This window comes from Phodopus roborovskii, unplaced genomic scaffold, assembly GCF_943737965.1.
Source record: "Phodopus roborovskii unplaced genomic scaffold, PHOROB, whole genome shotgun sequence".
Lineage (NCBI taxonomy): Eukaryota > Metazoa > Chordata > Mammalia > Rodentia > Cricetidae > Phodopus > Phodopus roborovskii.
In genome coordinates, this window is record NW_026125077.1 from 8748 (window position 1) to 27115 (window position 18368).

The 18368-nt window shown below is 44.4% G+C and overlaps 1 protein-coding gene across 1 annotated transcript; it reads right to left on the reverse strand.

Moving 5' to 3' along the window:
- Positions 1-17416: 17416 nt before the first annotated feature.
- Positions 17417-18368, reverse strand: LOC127225756 (olfactory receptor 13C7-like). The gene is given in 2 exon segments (XM_051189336.1): positions 17417-17680; positions 17682-18368. Coding segments are annotated over 2 exon segments (951 nt in total).

The following is an 18368-nucleotide window of genomic DNA, read 5'->3' on the forward strand; positions in this document are numbered from 1 at the left end:
GTCAAAGGGTTTTGCTGAAAGGCTAAGAACTCACAGGGTCGCCTCGCTGTGCCATTCACGCCCTGTTAATGCCTATTCCACCCAGGGAAAAGGACAGAGCAACTTGTATGACTAGGCTTGGAGAACCTTGAAATTCAGATTGCTGGAGAGGATTTGGAGGTGGGTCCTCCCACACCACTGTAGCATCTACTGTGGAGAATGTACCAGAGGGTCTACTAATCAAAGCTAACTCACTGCGTAGTAGCCCCTCCTCTCTTCCCGTCTGCACAGCCCTTGAACAGATAGCGAATACATTTTAGAGTTAACTTACATTTCTGTTCAGAAGTGAATATTGCTTATTTCCAGTTTCCTCTGTTCAGATCACTAAATACAGTTAGCTTTCCTCTAATGGTCAGATGGTAGCAATGACTCTAATGGAAAGAGCAAGGTCTTGACACACTCCTGAGTCCAGATTGCACACTATTCCCAGCTAGCCCTGTGTCTATGGGTGAAGACATCTTACTTCTGAGGCCACACACACACACACACACACACACACACACACACACACACAGGCCTTCTTGATAAGATTACTGAACATATTGTGTTTATTTATTTATATTTGTATTTTGGAGACAGGATCTCACATAGCTCAGACTGACCTTGAACTTATGAGACACCGAGGCTGGCCTTGATTTCCTGATCGAGTGCTGAATTACAGCCACCCAGCGGCATATTGTATTTAGAATGTCTAAGGCAGTAAGTACTTGACACAGTGTATAATGTGAACACTCTAAAAACTGAGAGCTCTTAATTTGGGCTATGGGACTAACTGGCTGAACTTATTTCCCACCCTGCCCTCACTACTTTGTACTTCTTTAAAACAATAGACTTGTCTTTTAAACACATTTTTGAGGTTTTTATACATGAGCACTGTATTGCATCGTTGCTACCCCACCCTCTTCCCCTTTCCACTAAGGCTTTACTTTTCAGGACAGTTTTAAGCCCATAGCAAAGTTGAATGGAAGGTACAGAAAGTACATGTGCACAACCTCACCTCTACCAATGTCCTCCACATCTGCGGCAATGAGCAAGCCTGAACTGACACCAATAGGATTCACTGTTGGGACTGTGCAGCCTGTGCCCTGACACATGTATAACGTTTATCTGCCACTATTCTTTTTAGCTTCTTAAACTGTAGCTGTTAGAAGATATTATGTGGTTCAGTGTGGCACCCACTCACACTCTATTTCTGTCTTACAATGCTGGTGTAATGTTTCACTTAAAATGATTGATGATTGGAGATCAATACAGTGCTTTAAAAATATTTAGTCACCAGTAATTGTTTGAGGCAAAGAGCCATCTCTCTGTATTCTAGTTAGAGAAAACTCATTAAGTCCCTCTCCTCGATTTTAGACTTGAACCCAGGGCTTCACACATGGTAAGCAGGTGCTGTATCACTGAGCTATGTCTCCAGCCCCCCCACCCATAAATATTTTTCCCTATGATCCTATCCTTTTTCATATCCTTTTGATGCAGGGTCTCCCTATGTAGCTCATGCTGGCATCAAACTTGAAATCTTACTACCTTAGCTTCCAGAGCGCCCAAGCGCCTTTTATTTTTCAATTATAGATGCGCTCTTTGTGTCTTTCGATGTCTCCATTCCCCTCCTCATAACACCTATGCCTCCCCCTTTTATATTCTTCATAACATTTATTGTTTTTATAATGGCTATTTAATGTCCTTATTTGATAATTATGTCACCTCTCTATATATTTATATTGATGTTTTCCAGTTATGAGTAACATCTTCCTTTTTCCTTACATGCTGGACAGATTTTGAATGTATGAAATGCACATGAATTTTGTGATTAGAGTGCTAACTGCGCGCACGCGTGTGTGTGTGTGTGTGTGTGTGTGTGTGTACTCAATGTAAGGAATGCTACTCTGTCTTTTCTGGCATAAATTTAAGTTACTTGAAGATCTACTGAGATCACACATCTGTTTCATCAATGTCACCACACTTTCCTTTTATATGATTAAATGTATGTATGACAAATGCTTTAATGTCTTAGTCTGCTAATTCCAACATCTGGGTAATCCTGGCAAGGATTTCTAATGACTGCTTTTCATCTTGATAATTGATTGCATTTTCTAATCTCTTCATGACTAATACATTTTCACTTTACAATAGACCCAGGACAAGCTGGTCCCCACCCCTAGGATATGGCTTGTCACTGCAGCAGGAGAAATGGAAACTATAGAAATAGAACCAAATGGGCAGCCTAACATGGGCAGTCCATGTTAAAACATTGTACACATTAGAAATGATAAAATTCTTGAAGCCAAGTCGATAAAAATAACTTAGTCCCAAGAACAAGAGATGGAGGGAAGATGAGAAGAAATTAAGTGGGTCGTTCAGTGTCTGATGCATGCATAGTTGGATTCCTAGAGGGAGAAGAGAATTAGAGAGCAGAAAATGATCAAGAGACTGGTACCTGACAACTTCCCAAATGCAGTGGAAAGCACTCCGAATGCTGAGTGCACCCTAAGAAGAACAAATTCAAAGAAATCACACCCTAGACATCATAATCAAACTGATGGATAAGGATAAAATGACTCACTACTTATAAGAAGGTAATAATCACACAGAAGATGGCTGACATTTCAGAAAAATGGAGGCCACTCAACCACCCCCACTGCCGTCACCCCAGTCCATCATTCTGTCTTGCCTGTACTATTGAAGTAGCTGCCTAATTGGCCTTTATTTCATCCAGTAGCCTCTATGGTCTCTTTCAATAAAGTGATCATAGTGACCCTTTAAGCAGTCTGTTTTTTATTCTGTAGAACTTTCTAAAGCCTTCCCATCCCACTCAGACAACCAGGATCAGATGTATTATAGTAACTCTTTAAGTCGTGTTTCCTTACCTCTCTGGCCTCATTTCTCACTGTCCCTCGGATTCACTCATACACTCCAGTCACATCTTGCTCTGACCTCTGCTTAATTTCTTCACACAACTCTGGCTTATGTTCTTTGCACGGTTCTCCCTCTTCTTGGTGCAAGAAAATGGGTTATAGTTTCGGCTAGAACTAAAGAGAGAAAGTTCTTAGCTCCTTTCTACCCGATGCCCTCTTCTGGCCTTTGTGTATATGTAGAAGAAAACTCACATACTGGAGGAGACTCACATACATGGATGGACAGGGGTGCGCGCGCGCGTGCGCGCGCGCGCGCGCGCACACACACACACACACACACACACCGAGAGAGAGAGAGAGAGAGAGAGAGAGAGAGAGAGAGAGAGAGAGAGAGAGAGAACTGTGGGAAATCCACCCCACCCCCCACCCAGGGAGCTGTTCCTGTGGTTCTCCTCACTTCTAGTTTAGGGTTTCTTAGGTCAGTTTTAGTTCTTCGGGTTCATGTTATACCGTTACAGACAAAGCACAAATGTATGTGCATAACAACAGACATGGCATGGAAGAACGCTGCGATCAGTCAGACACAACCCTTCACATCTTTATCAGTCTCCAGTGATTTGATCCCTCTCGTGGGGGAGTAGTGCAGAGAAGAAAAGCGGTTTGCTTGTGAGGGATGCACCAGGTGGGTCCCAGAAACCCTAGGAAGGGGACCTGGGCAGCATTTCCTACGTGGGACTCAAGGAAGTGACAGATCTTAGGAAATGTCTCTACCCTCAGCCCCTGAGGGCGTTTCCGGTGTGTGTCTTCCCTTGTTCCCCGCAGAAGAGCAGGCGGGTGTTTTCTATGCCCCTCACTAACAGCAATGTAAAAGTTTGCAAGCCAAGACCCTGAAGAGACCTCCAAGCACAGAAGGAGGGGGAGCCTAGAGCTGTTGTGCTCATGGCCTGTACAACTGGAAGCCAGATGAGCATGCAGGTGTCAACAAGGCTGACAGTGACAGCTGAGGACCAGATGTCCTGCCTTCTTCCAGGCACAACGGCTGGCTTTGGCTTTATAAATTTGTTTCAAAACTGGGGGAAGATGTTTGAGAATGGCCTTGACTAAACTAAAATTTCCCTGAAGTGAGGTTAAGTTTTAATCAGCGGGAACGGATGTGCAGAGGCAAGTGCTTATCCATTAACGATCAGAACACACCGTCTAAAACTCGTTGCTAGGAAGCGGCTCCACAGCCAGGCATCATGCTTACTATTAGTTTAATAACTGGGAATGTGGCCTTGCAGAACAAAGCCTGCCTGGTGCCTTGGAGCAGAACCAGCATAACTGAGGTCTGTTGACTCTTCTAGTGAACTCTCAGACAAGAAAGGCTTTTCCCACAGCATCCAACACTAACATGTTATAAAATTCATTCTCCGACCTGGAGGTGCCCTCAGCCTGAGATGCCTTGGACACTATTCTGCCAGTCTCCAAAGAACTCCAGAGACACCTGGGCTTTCCCTGTCTTCCACTCCCTTTCCTTATTCATTTCTATAGTATTCAGACTTACTTCAGGGGCTGGGAAAAGGGCTCAGTGGTTAAGAGTGTACACTGATCTTGGAGAGAACCCAAGTTTGGGCCTGGCACTACCTGTAGCTCTTACAACTACCTGTAACTCTAGCTCCAGGGGATCTGACTCCCTCTTCTGGTACCTCCAGACATCTGTACTCACTGCACCCATCTCTACCTCCCTCCCTCTATCCCTCTCTCCCTCAGTCCCTGCCTCCCTGCCTCCCTCCTTCCCTCCCTCCCTCCATACATACATATATACATACATGCATACATACATACATACACATGGTTAAAAATGTTTTGTTGGTGGTGTCTTTTTTTTTTTTTTGTTATTGTTTTTTGTTTTGAGACAGGGTCTCACTATGTGGTCCTAGCTGTCCTGGAACTCACTATGTAGACCAGGCTGGCCTCAAACTCACAGAGATCAACCTACCTCTGCCTTCAGATAAGGTAACCGGGATTAAAAGCATGCATGCACCACCACACTGGACCTTTGAAAACATTTTTAAACAGCTTTTATTTTAGGGATGAGTAGGTAGCTCAGTATTAGAGAATTTACCTGGCATGCAACCCTAGGTTCCATCTCCAGTACTAAAAAAAGTTATTTTATTTATTGGCTATAGAATCCACAGGCAGGTGAGAGTCTGAGACAGGATCTCATTGTGAAGCCCAGGCTGGCCTGGAACTTGATTCTTCAGCTTCCTGAGTACTGAGAATCTAGGCATGTCCTACCATGCCAGGTTAGATTTATGTTATAACTTCAAACTTGGAAGTGGAGAGATGGATCAGAGGTTAAGAGCACTGGCTGCTTTTCCAGAAGACCACAGATCAGTTCCATGTATCCATCCACATGGTGGATGTAATTTCAGTTCCAGGGGATCTGTCGTCCTTTTCTGGCCTCCTCCAGCACTAAGCGCACATGTGGCACACAGACAGACATGCAAGCAAAACATCCATACATGTGAAATAAAATAAAAACAAAATTTAGAAGTTCAAACAGGTCAAAGACAAAAAAAAGGAGAATTCCAAGGTAACAGGTAAGGTTTGGATGAATGAGAGAATTTGACATTTGGAATTACAGATGACAAAAGCAGACACACAGGTTGAACTTCCAATATTTTGTTCCTGTATTTTGGTTTTGTTTTGGTTGATTCACACACAGGAATAGTTTGCAAGGGGTCATGCTTTGTTTTCAATAGCTCATTTTGCAACCTCAACAACTATTTAATTAAGACAGTATGGGGAAGAAAAACACTGTGAAATTTTTGTTTCAAGACTGATTCATACCCATAACTCCAGAATTTGAGTCAGGAGGAGTACCCTGCGTTTGAGGACACCCTGGGCTACAAAGTAAGTTGTTGGTCAGTCTGGACTAGAGTGAGACCCTATTTCAAGAACAATAACAAAGACTGATTTATAAAAACTTACATGTACACAAATCCCAACATATGCAGAGAAGCGTATAGCAGAGAACTCTATTCATAATTTCAAAACTTGGAACCAAAAAGATGTCTTTTGATAGATAAGCATATAAATAAACAGTGGTTGACCTAGGGTATGGAATATTAATATAACACCAAAAAGGAATGGGCTATCAAGCCATGAAAAAGAAATACAATTATACAGTGCTAATGTAAGAAGCCAGTCTGAAAGGGACACACATTGCATGACTGATTATCTGACATTATTTATAAGGTAAACTTCAGAGACACTAAAAAGATTAGTAGTTTCCAAGGTTGGGGAGAGAAGGGAGAAATGAGCACCACATAGAGGAGGTTTAGAGTGGTAGAACTCTTCCATATTGTAGTCGAGTGTTCAAGACATTATATACCTTTGCAGAAGCCTTCAGAATGTAAGACACCAAGAATGAGCCCTTTTGTGAACTATGGACTGTTAAGGATGTGCCAGTGTAGGCTATCAGCTGCAATGGAGTAATGGATGTTCCACTCTGGAACAGGTGTTGACTATGGGGGGCACCATATGAATGGGGAGTCTCTATCCTTTCTGCCCAATTTTACTGTGAAAGCAAAACTTCTCTAAAACTTTCCTATTAATAAAAATGTCAGTTAAATAGCAATTATTAAAATACACCAATATATGGCAACTGCCAACTCTTTATTATGTATATAAAGCCAGAGAGGTAGCAATTAAAACTTAGAGGAGGGGAACCTCTGTTGAGAAAATGCCTTCATAAGATCTGGCTGTAGGCAAGCCGGTAAGGCATTTTCTTAATTAGTGATTGATGCTGGAGGGTCCAGACCATTGTTGGTGGTACTGACTCATGCTGGTGGTCCTGGGTTCTATAAGAAGCAGGCTGAGCAAGCCCTGAGTAGCAAGCCAGTAAGCAGCATCCCTCTGTGGCCTCTGCACCAGCTTCTGCCTCCAGGTTCCTGCCCTGTTTGAGCTCTTGTCCTGACTTCCTTCATTGATGAACAGTGATGTGGAAGTGTGAGCCCAATAAATCCTTTCCTCTCAAAGTTGCTTTTTGGCCATGGTGTTTTGTCACACCAACAGAACCCTAAGACAGGGCTTATCCTGGTGTCACCCATAACACAAGCAGTTACTGTTCCCTTGTTATTGTGATTACCCCAGCCTTCCCAGCATTTAATTGAGAGCAGTGCACAGGTGTACTCCCTTAAGTAACTTGAATATGAGTGGTATGCTTAGGCTTGGCTTTCCCAACCAAAGGTCCAGCAGGAGAAAATAAATGCCCAGAGATGACAGGGAAAGATTTATCCCAAGGTTCCTACAACATGAACCAATTTGACAACATGATTCCTCAGGGAATGGTGGTTCTCAGTATTTAAAAAACTGAAACATAAGATATTTACATGTGGCCGGGTGTTGGTGGTGCACGCCTTTAATCCCAGCACTTGGGAGGCAATGAGTTCAAAGCCAGCCTGGTCTACAGAGTGAGTTCCAGGACAGGCTCCAACGCACAGAGAAACCCTGTCTCGAAAAATACATACATACATACATACAATGTATTTATGTGTGTCCACTGTCTTAATACATATTAAATGTCTTTTGGGGAATATCTGTCTCTATGTGTCATAATATTTATAAGTGAGTGAACACTAGACTAGCACTCTACCACATCCCAGTGCTAGCTACTTAGTACTTTAAATTGTCCCAAAGACTACTGAACTGTATACATTGCTAGTGAAGAGTAATTGAACAGGACGTTTTGAAGATATTATTAGATTCTTCCTATCAGATTTGAATTTACTTGGAAAATGACTATTCCTCAGCTACTGGTGTTTAAAGGCTAGTCAGGCCAGTGATAGTGGTGCATGCCCTTAGTCCCAGTACTCAGGAGTCAGAGTTAGGGCTCTGTGAGTGGAGGGACAGTACTGCTGGCAGCATGTTCTAGGCCAGCTAAGGCGACACAGTGACCCTGTCCAATAAATAAGTAAGTAAATAAAGTAATATTTAAAAAGTCAGACACAAACGGGACCTTACAAACCTCTCTCTGGTAGAAATTTCACTCTTGTTACCTAACAACCTGCTTACCCTACCTGTTTACCTTGGAGGTCCTCTTTCCATCCCAAGAGGGAGCCATATGTCTTCCCCAGCTGGCACAAACATGTCGTTCTGCTCTTTTTGTAATCCTGAAATGTTTATGTTCAGCAGCAATTCACTTGAATTTTATGGCATCATATGGTGTGATGAACAGTTCAAAGACAAACCATCCAATCAAATACTTTGCCGTTTTACTATACTAAGAAGTGTTCATTTTTATGCTATTAAATTTGACCTGTTAGGTATCATTACATTTTTTAATTTATTTCTGGTATTGATACCACTGATTTTACAAAACTTTTTTCCTAGTTTTTTTCTTTCTTCTCCCCCCACCCCAATATCTCACATAGCCCAGGCTGCTATCAAACTCACTATGAAACTAAGGATGACCTTGGACTCCTGACCCTCCTGCCTCCACATCCTTGGTGCTGAGATTACAAACTTGAGCAGCTAAATCCAGCAGTGATTTTACAAGCTTTTAAACACTAGTGATCCAGTACCTGTTACTTTGTAAATAAATTCAAATCTGGTGGGAAGAATCTCATAGTTAACCTTCCCAAGACTTTTATTCTTCCCCTGTCCTCACTGGCAACTTGTGTGGTCCAGTAGTTTTAGGAGGGATTGAAAGCACCAAGCACCTAGGACTGGAATGTAATTTAACAGCAGAACGCCTGCCTAGTGTGTGCACGAGGCCTGGGTTCCACTCCAGAAGCACACAAATAAATAGCAAGGAAATGTTTATCAGGCCAGATTTCTTCTCATTCTTTCCCCAAATCATGGAATTCACATTTTTGAGGGGGTAGACCCTAGCATATGGACAGTTAAGAAACTCTCTGGGGTCTGGAGAGATAGCTCGGTGGTTAAGAGGGGTCCTTACTTGTGCTGACTGGTTTTTATGTTAACTTGACCCAAGCTGGAGTCATCTGAGTGGAGGGAGTCTCGCCTGAGAAAATGCCTCCATAAGATCAGGCTGTAGGCTAGCTTGCTGGGTTTTTTCTTAATTAGTGACTGATGGCGGAGGGCCTAGTCCATTGTGGGTGGTGCCGCCTTGAGGCTGGTGATCCTGGATGCTATCTCTCCAGCCCCTAAAATAACAAACCAGGAGGAGCAAACCTGTAAGCAGCACTCCTTTGTGGCTTCTTCTCCAGCTCCTGCCTTCAGGTTCCTGCTCAGTTTGAGTTCCTGACTTGGTCTCGTTCCATGAATGGTGATTGAGGATATGTCAGCAAACAAACCCTTTCCTCCCCAAGTTGTTTTTGGTCATGCTGTTTCATCATAGCAATGGTAACCCTAACTAAGCCAAACTAAGCCACTGCTCTTGCAGAAGACCCAAATTTGATGTTCAGCACCAGCATGGTGGCTTACAACTGCCTCGAAACACTAGCTCCAGGGAATATGTTACTCTCTTCTGGCCTCCATGGATACTTACACTCATGTGCACAGTCTCTCTGCTTTCCTTTTTCTGGGGAGGTTTTAGAGATTTTTGGGGACCAGTTGAAACTGGTCTTGAACACCTGATCCTTCTGCCTCTACTTCCTTAGTGCTGACATCACACCTGCCACAGGGTCTAGCTCAGGCTGGCCTCACTGTAGCCCAGGCTGACCTGGAACTCTTTGTGTTCTCCCTGATTTGGCCTTCTTAGTGATTAGCTACAATCATAACCTGCTCCCCCACCCCCACCCCAGATTCAGGTTTTTCTTGATTTTCTGTCTCATGCCTGTGTCGGTGTGTGCACAAGCAGATGGTTTGGGGAAGTTACTTCCATCTCCAGACTTTTCTAAATTCATATGAATAATAATAGTTTCCTAGATAACTTCTGGGTATGTGTACTGGCTAGTCTTATATCAACTGGACAGAAGCTAGAGGTACCTGAGAAGAGGGGACCACAATTGAGAAAATGCCCCCATAAGAACCAGCTATATGTCATTTTCTTAATTAGTGATTGGTCGGGGAGGGCCCAGCCCATTGTGGGTGGTGCCATCCCTATGTTGGTGGTCCTACGTTCTAGAAGAAAGCAGGCTGAGTAAGCCAGGGGAGCAAGTCAGTAAGCAGCACTCTTCCAAAGGCCTCTGCAGCCCCTGCCTCTGGGTTCCTGTCCTGCTTGAGTTCCTGTCCTGACTTCCTTCTAGTAGTGAACAGCAATATGGAAATGTAAGCCAAATAAACCCTTTCCTCCCCAGCTTGTTTTTAGTCACAGTGTTTATCACAGCAATAGAAACCCTAACCAGGACAGCACGCAAGGAACGTGTTTTCTGCAACAGTTGCCATGTGATTTTTCTCTGCTATATTTATGTCTCTTTGTGCTTGGCTATGTTTTATATCTATTTGCATTTGGCTGTATTTTAGAAGTACTTGAGATAAGAATCAGGGTAGAATCAGGATAGTCTTAAAGGAAAACTAATAAAACGATTGTATAGGGTCTGGGAATATGACTGGCTCGGTAGAGAGCTCCCCGTAGTACACATGGAGCCCTGTTTTTAATTCCTGCATAAACTGGACATAGTAATATAACCCTATAATCCCAGCATTTAGAAGGAGGAGTCTAGCTTGTGATTATGAAGACCCTCCCACAATTGTACATAACCAGTCAGAAAATCAATTAAAATTGAAAAGTAAAGTTGCTTATTTTATATGTAAATCAACTCTTTTAGGTATAATTTGCATAAAAGAGCATTCTGGAGCACTAGCTCAGAGATTAAGAGCACTGGCTGCTCTTTCAGGGGACCCAGATTCAGTTCTCAGCACCTGCATGGCAGCTCACAACTGTAATTCCAGTTCCAGGGGATCTGGCCCCTGAATCTTCTGGTCTCTGAGGGTACTAGGCACACATGTGGTGCACAGGCATACATGCAAGCACCATTTAAAGATATTTTTAGATGTATTGATTTTATGTGTGAATGTTTTGTTTTGTGTGTGTGCGTGCACCGTGTGCATGCCTGATGCCTGTAGAAGTCAGAGGAGGGCACTGAATCTCCTGGAACTGGAGTTACAGACTATTGTGAGCATCCCTGTGGATACTGTTATCTAACCTTGGTCCTCTACAAGAGCAACACAACAAGTGCTCTTAACTATTGAACCATCTCTACAGCCTCTATACACATTTAAAAAAAAAAAAAAAAAGCAAGCAGATCACTCTACAGCACCTTTTTGTTTATTTGGTTTTTGTTTAGATTTTGGTTTTTTAAGACAGGGTTTCCCTGTGTGGCCTTGGTTGTCCTAGAACTCACTTTGTAGATCAGGCTGGCCTCGAACTCACAGAGATGTGTCTGCTTTTACCTCCCAAGTGCTGGGATTAAAGGCGTGTGCCACCACCTGGCTAAGCAGACCATTCTAAGACTAAGAAATACGTGTGCAAAACCATGATATGAAGCACTCCAGCTTCTCCTGAAGCCTCCTGTGTTCTTACAGTCAGCCTGGCCCCACCCCAGCCTTTGTGCTTCCTGTTGCTGTGCCTTGGTTTGGTTTTGACTTCCCTCGGGTTCCAGTCACACACTGTGCACTTATTTGTGTGTCTGACTTCTTTCACTCGGTACAATATTTTTGAAAGAATCTCATTCTATAGCCTGTTTTGCCAGTTGTTTTGCTAAATAGCATTCTACTGCATGGATATTCCAACTTAAAAAAATGTGTGTGTGTGTGTGTGTGTGTGTGTGTGTGTGTGTGAGAGAGAGAGAGAGAGAGAGAGAGAGAGAGAGAGAGAGAGAGAGGACAGAGGGAAGGAGGGTGAGAGAGATATGGGGAGCACATATGGAGGTATAACAACAATTTGTTGTTTCTCCCTTTCTCCCATGTGGGTGCGGGGATTGAACTCAGGCTGTCATTCTTGGCAGCAAGTGTCTGCCCACTGAGCCATCTCCCCCAGTCCCCAGTTTGCTAGTTCAGGCTGGCTTCAAACACATGGTCCTCCCATCTTAACTCCAGCCTCCCAGACACTAGGGGTACCGAGTGCACAACCATGCCCTGTTTCTTTGGACATTCCTACAGGCATTAGTTATTTTCAGCTACGGCTATTATGACTAGAGATTCTCTGTGCCTTTGTTTATGAGTGTGTGTGAGGACATGCACTATCATTTCAGTTGGGTGAGTACTCCCTGTCAGTGTACTTGGTGATTTTAATTTGCAGAAGTGCCTGGGTGATAACACATGGATGCCAATGCTATTGAAAGATTAAATATATATATATATATATATATATATATATATATATATATATAATTTTCTGTATGAGTGTTCTGCATGTATACCTGCATGGCAGAAGAAGGCATCAGACCTTATTATAGATGGTTGTGAACCACAATGTGGTTGCTAGAAATTGAACTCAGGACCTCTGGAAAAGCACCCAGTGCTCTTGACCTCTGAGCCATCTCTATAGCTAGAAAGATGCTTTTTTATTTTTATTAATTTTCCAAGAGGAGGACACCACACTATGCACTGCCAGCGGCAGGGAGGGCAAGGAAGCACTACAGCTGGGTCAGGGGTCAGAAGCAGGAGTAGGGGATCACAAGACTATGAGGACTTTGTGGTCCATACAATGCAAAGCAGTACAGGGACATGGCTCAGGACTGGCTGGTGGACTGATACATGCAAGAGAGTATTAGGGGGCTCAGTAGTTTAAGGCCAGTCTCAGCTACATAGTAAGTTTGAAGGCAACCTAGACCCATATATGGGTCCCTGTATCAAAAACCCTTAAGCCAAACCAAATACAAACAACAACATCATCAATAAAACCTCTTTTTGCTTTCAGAAAGCCTTTGGCATAGTGTTAGTGTTCTAATAAATGTAAGAGAAAAGCAAATGTTTTCTTTGAGGCAGGATCTGCCCATCCCCAAGAACAAACAAATCCCATTCATTGACTGAGTAGGGGGGAGCTACTGGACAACATGATTTGAGAAATACAACCAGCCTAGAGATAGGTATTGTGTGGCAGTGTGGACACCAAACTCCGCACAGTCTGGTGAGTCTGAGAGATGCTAGATGCTTAGAACTTTTCAAATGTGAGTAAAGAACCTCAGGAGACCCCAAACACTGCAAAATCTGGATCCAGAGATAAAAAGCTTTGGGCCTTGGTTCACCGTAGGAAACTTCCACCAAGAAGTGTCTCCCCTGCCTCTCTCCATCACCCTTTGAGTGCTGCAGGTAGAACAGGATGGGCACCGACTGGGCACTTACTAGAGTTGTAGAACCTTGGATCCCACTGGCTTCAGACCCACTGAGATCCAAGGTTTTCACAAAGTCCTTCAAGTTTGAGATGCTGATAAAAGGGGCTTGCAGGATTCCTGGCCCACAACTTTCAATACGTCCACCAGATGGCAGGTTTGCAGCAGGCAACCCTTAGCTAGAGCAATCAGCCAACCAAGGCTCCTTGTAATCTGCAGGAAGTTGGTGTGAATGTACCCTTGAACTTCTGGGTAAATGGGGGGGGGGTGCACAGGAAACACTAATCAAAGAGTGCCAGGTCACCCTCATCAATTCTTCCCCTGTGGATATTCTCCGTATTTCCCCATGCATTGTGTAGTGAGAGGAATAGCCACACACTCTTTACTTCACACACAAAAAAATCGAGGACCCAGGAAAGAAGACTCAGCCAAGTGCTCAGAGTAGAAATATTGGTGGACAGACCTGGGGGTGGGCAGGTGTCTGGCTGCAGGCCTGAACTGAAAGTTCCTATCTCTCCAAGCTCCTGGTTGCTCTTTGAACAGCTCTCTCATTTCCTCGGGAAGTGCAGGAAGGAATGATGCTCACTCAATTTGCACCACTAATAGGCTGCTCAGTACTTAGCCCTGGACTTAGCCTCCAAGGGAACCAAACATCAGCCTTAATGGGGCTCTAGTTCCCAAGGAGTACTCTGGGCATCCTGATGGCCTTTGAGTCATTGGCTAGCATTGGTCCAGACTCTGTTTAATAACTTTCCCCTCAATCTGTTTTATTTTCCTCTTTCAGCTCTAAAAGCAGTCCTTTGAATAAGACCAAGCTCTCCCTCTCTCCTTTCTTAATTAAGGGTATATTTGGATTATATAGGCCTCATTGTATCTGAGGCTGTTGGAATCTGAATAATATATGCTCAGACTATAAGAATGGGGCCTGGAGAGATGGATCAGTGGCTAAGAACACTGACTGTTCTTCCAGAGGTCCTGAGTTCAATTCCCAGAAACTACACGGTGGCTCACAACCATCTGTGGCAAGTGTTCTCTTCTGGCCTGCATGCATTCATGCAGGCAGGATACTGCATTCATAGTAACTAATTGAATCTTCTTAAAGAGTTTAAAAATGTTTTGGGGAGGTGTGGTGGTTTGAAAGAAAATGGTGTGGTTTGTTGGAGTAGGTATGGCCAGTTCTCCAGCACTATGTCTGCCTGCATGCCTCCGTATCCCATCATGATGATAATGGACTAAACCTCTGAACTGTAGGCCACCCCAATTAAATGTCTTTCTTTATAAAAGTTGCCATGGTCATGGTGTCTCTTCACAGAAATAGAAACCTAACTAAGACAGAAGTGAAGCAGAAAGTTACGTTTCTCATTTCTATCCCGTTGTTAGCTGTTAGGAGGAATACTAAATAAGAATTGTCATTGTGCTAAACTTGTGACGGTTCCTCAGTTTAAAAAGAGAACAACCAAACAGTGCAGCAATGCTCTGAGTAGATCTCCAAGGAAAACAAAGCCAGCACTTCCTCCTTGCAACTTGATTCACAATAGCCAAGGTATGTCTGTGCTGTCCAGCATTAGATCCCAGGAGCCTGCTGTACCCAAATCTAAATGATAGCAGAGGTTCTGTTCATGTCGAATGCTGACAGTTCCTTAGATTAAAAAGAGAACTACCATACAGCACAACAATGTTTCCAAATATTTCTCCAAGGAAAACAAAAACAAAAGATTACCCTGTGCATGTGGGTTTGGTGGCACATAGATCTCTGTGAGTTCAAGGCCAGACTGGTCTACATAGAGAGTTCCATGACAGCCAGGGCTATGTAAGGAAAACCTGACTGAATAATAAACAAACAAATAAATAAAGTTCCCTTGAGCTTCAGTGGTGGCTCACTCCTGTAATCCTAGCACTTGGGAGACTAGAGAGGAGGATGGTACCTGCTTGGAACACATAGCGAGGCCCAGGTCAGGAAGGAAACTCTGGTAGATCCAATGTCCAAAGACAAGTGACAATTTAAGTACAGCTTGGCTGCCGTGCAATAATCCTTCCTATGTGAAGACATGTCACTGTGATTAGTTTAATAAACAAGCTGACTGGCCAGTTGCTGAACAGGATCAAATTAGCTAGGAAAGCTAAGCTAGGAAAGGCAGAGTCAGAGGAGTCGCTAGCTAGATGGACACAAAATGGGATAGATGTAAAAGCCATGAGCCTCTGAGCAGCACGTAGATTAGGAGAAATGGGTTAAGTTGTAAGAGCTAGTTAGTAACAAGCCTGAGCTATTGACTGAGCATTTGTAATTAATATAAGCCTTAATGGTTTATTTGAGAGCACCTATGTGATAGGCAAACTCTGTCTATGCTTGGCTCTCTCTTTCCCATCTCCCTCTGTGTGGTGATTTGAAAGAAAACGGCCCCCCAAAGGGAGTGGCACTATTAGATGTGGCCTTGTTGGAGGGAGGGTGTCACTGTGGGGACAGGCTTTGAGGTCTCTTTTCTCAAGCTTCCCTCAGTGTGACAGTCAGTTGACTTCCTGTTTCCTGCAAGATGCCGCACTCTCAGCTCTAGCACCACATCTGCCCTGCTCCCCTTCATGATCATAAAGGACTGAACCTCTCAAACTGCAAGTGAGCCCCCCTCAAGAATATGTTTTCTTTATAAGAGTTGCCGAGGTCATGGTGTCTCTTCACAGCAATAAAGCTGTAACGAAGACACCCTGGAAAGTCCTCATCTTTGCCCATTGTCTTATAAGCAGTTCCACACCAGCAGAGCAAGCCTCTACTACCATCTGGACTGGGCACATCAGGCTCCTGGGAAGCAGCTGCTAGAATAAATTCCAGGTGTCCATGACATAAATCTGGAGATTTGCTCACAGCAGTGTGTCCCTGGGACCAGCAAGTGTGCCTAAAGGTGCTTGCTACAAAGGCCCAAACCTGCGGACCTGAGCTGAACCCCCAGAACCCACATCAAGATGGAAGGAGAGAACCAATCCCACAGAGACACCCTTCGACCTCCACGGATGTAAAGGCATGTGCACACCCAAATGATATTAATAATAAATTGAAAAGATAAAAATGAGTCTGCACACAGACATAATTGCTGTTTCCTGCATGTGACAAAGAATACAAGCGATAAACCCTTCACAGGATGAAGAACTGTGCAACTTAGGTCAGGGATGGAAGACTTTCACACAGTCCCGACTCCCCAGCCCTGGATCCACACCAGGTGTCTTGGTCAATTTTCCATTGCTATATATAAAATGCAGGAGGCTAAGTGCTTTATGCAGAGGTTTATGTTTGTGGTCTGGATCCCTTCTCTTCCCCTTTCTTTCTTCTGCTTATTTTGGGAGACAGGATCTCTCACTGTAGCTCAGGATAGCCTATTCCTGACAATATAGACCAGGCTGGCCTCACATTTATGGTAGTCCTCTAGCATCAATTCTTTTGGTGCTTGGATTATAGGCATGGGCCATCCTATCTGCCTTCACTTGTTTCTTTGTGTGTTTTGTTCATATTGGTCTTTTCAGACAAGAGCTCTAAATTGTTATGTACACAACAGCATCCTTAAGTTCCTGATTCTCCCTCTTTTAGCTAATGAGTTTCCTCGTGGTATCTTCAGTCCTGTATGCATGTCATTACACTTTGTTCCCATGTGTTCCCCTAGCCAACACTCCCCTCTCTTCTCCATCTGGTCCCTTCTCCCCTCAGCCCCCTTCCTGACTCCCTTTACTTTCTCTTTACCCATCTGTCTCCTTGGTTCTTATTTTTGGCTCTGTTTGCTTATTTCAATTTATGCCACAATTCATCAAAGGATTGAGATAACCCCCAAATGCATTTGAGACCCCCAAAGTAAAAACAAGTTGGGGTGGAAATGTGGCAAAGGGAAGCTGAAAAGAAAATATAATGACGAGAAGACCAGGTTGGGTGGTGCATAACTGTGATTTCAGACTCAGAAACATTCATGTTACACAAGAGCCAGGCTCTGCATCTGTCTCCTGGTTGTGCACATCAATGTCTTTACAGAGATGTACAGAAGCTTCTGGTCTCAAAAGAGCTGTGCTGTGATGACCCTGAGGTTGAGCACGAAGCAGCCAGCCAGCCAGCATCTCTGGAGATGTGAAGGCTTTTCCTTTCAGCCTGTTCCATTGCTTATGAGACATTGACAGAAAAGTAGGCTCATTTTTAGTGTCATTCCTGAGGTTATCACTAGTCCTTGGAGAAATGGCCCTCTTCACTCCACCACTCTTTTCATAGATACAGTAAGGACTTTGGAGGTCCTGTGCTATGGCAGCCTGGATTCAGTGACAGTCACTGAGTTACTGTTTCTGACCCACCAGGTTCCTCAGAGCCGCCCTCACATCCTTGTTCCTCAGGCTGTAGATGATGGGGTTCAGCATGGGGGTCAGCACCCCATAGAAGAGGGAGATGAGCTTGTCTGCAAGGTCCTGCTTGTCTGCCCCCAGTGGGTCCTTGGACTTGGGCTTCCCATACATGAAGAGGATGGTGCCATAGAAGATGATCACCACAGTGAGGTGGGCAGAGCATGTGGAGAAGGCCTTCCTCCTCCCCTCAGCAGAGGGGGATCCTCAGGATGGTGGTGAGTATGAAGACATAGGAGACAAAGATGAAGAGGACTGGGATCGCCAAGAAGATCACATTGGCCACCCCCATGCTGATGACATTGATGGAGATGTCAGCACAGGCCAGTTTCAGGACTGCCAGGATCTCACAGGTGAAGTGATTGATGACATTGTCCCCACAGAAGGGCAGCCTCATTGCCAAAGATGTCTGCACTATAGAGTTGGTGATGCCACCTGCCCAGGAGCCAGCAGCCATGGGCACGTAGGCAGCCTTGCTCATGACCACTGGGTACCTGAGGGGGTTGCAGATGGCCACATAACGATCAAATGCCATCATACTCAGGAGCACACACTCTGTAGCCCCCATGGCAAAGGAGAGAAACATCTGCACCGCACAGCCTGAGAAGGAGATGGTCTTCCTGGGGGTCAGGAAGCTGTCGAGAATGAGGGGGACTGAGGATGTGGTGTAGCAGATGTCCAGGAAGGAGAGGTTCCCCAGGAAGAAGTACATGGGCGTGTGCAGGTGGGCGTCAAGGATGGTGACCAGGATGAGGACCCCATTACCCAGCAGGATCACCAGGTACATAAGCAGGATGAGGATGAAGAAGGTTTTCTCCAGCTTTGGGTGGGCAGAGAGGCCCAGGAGAATGAAGCCGCTCACAGGGAGGGTCTCATTGGATCTGTCCAT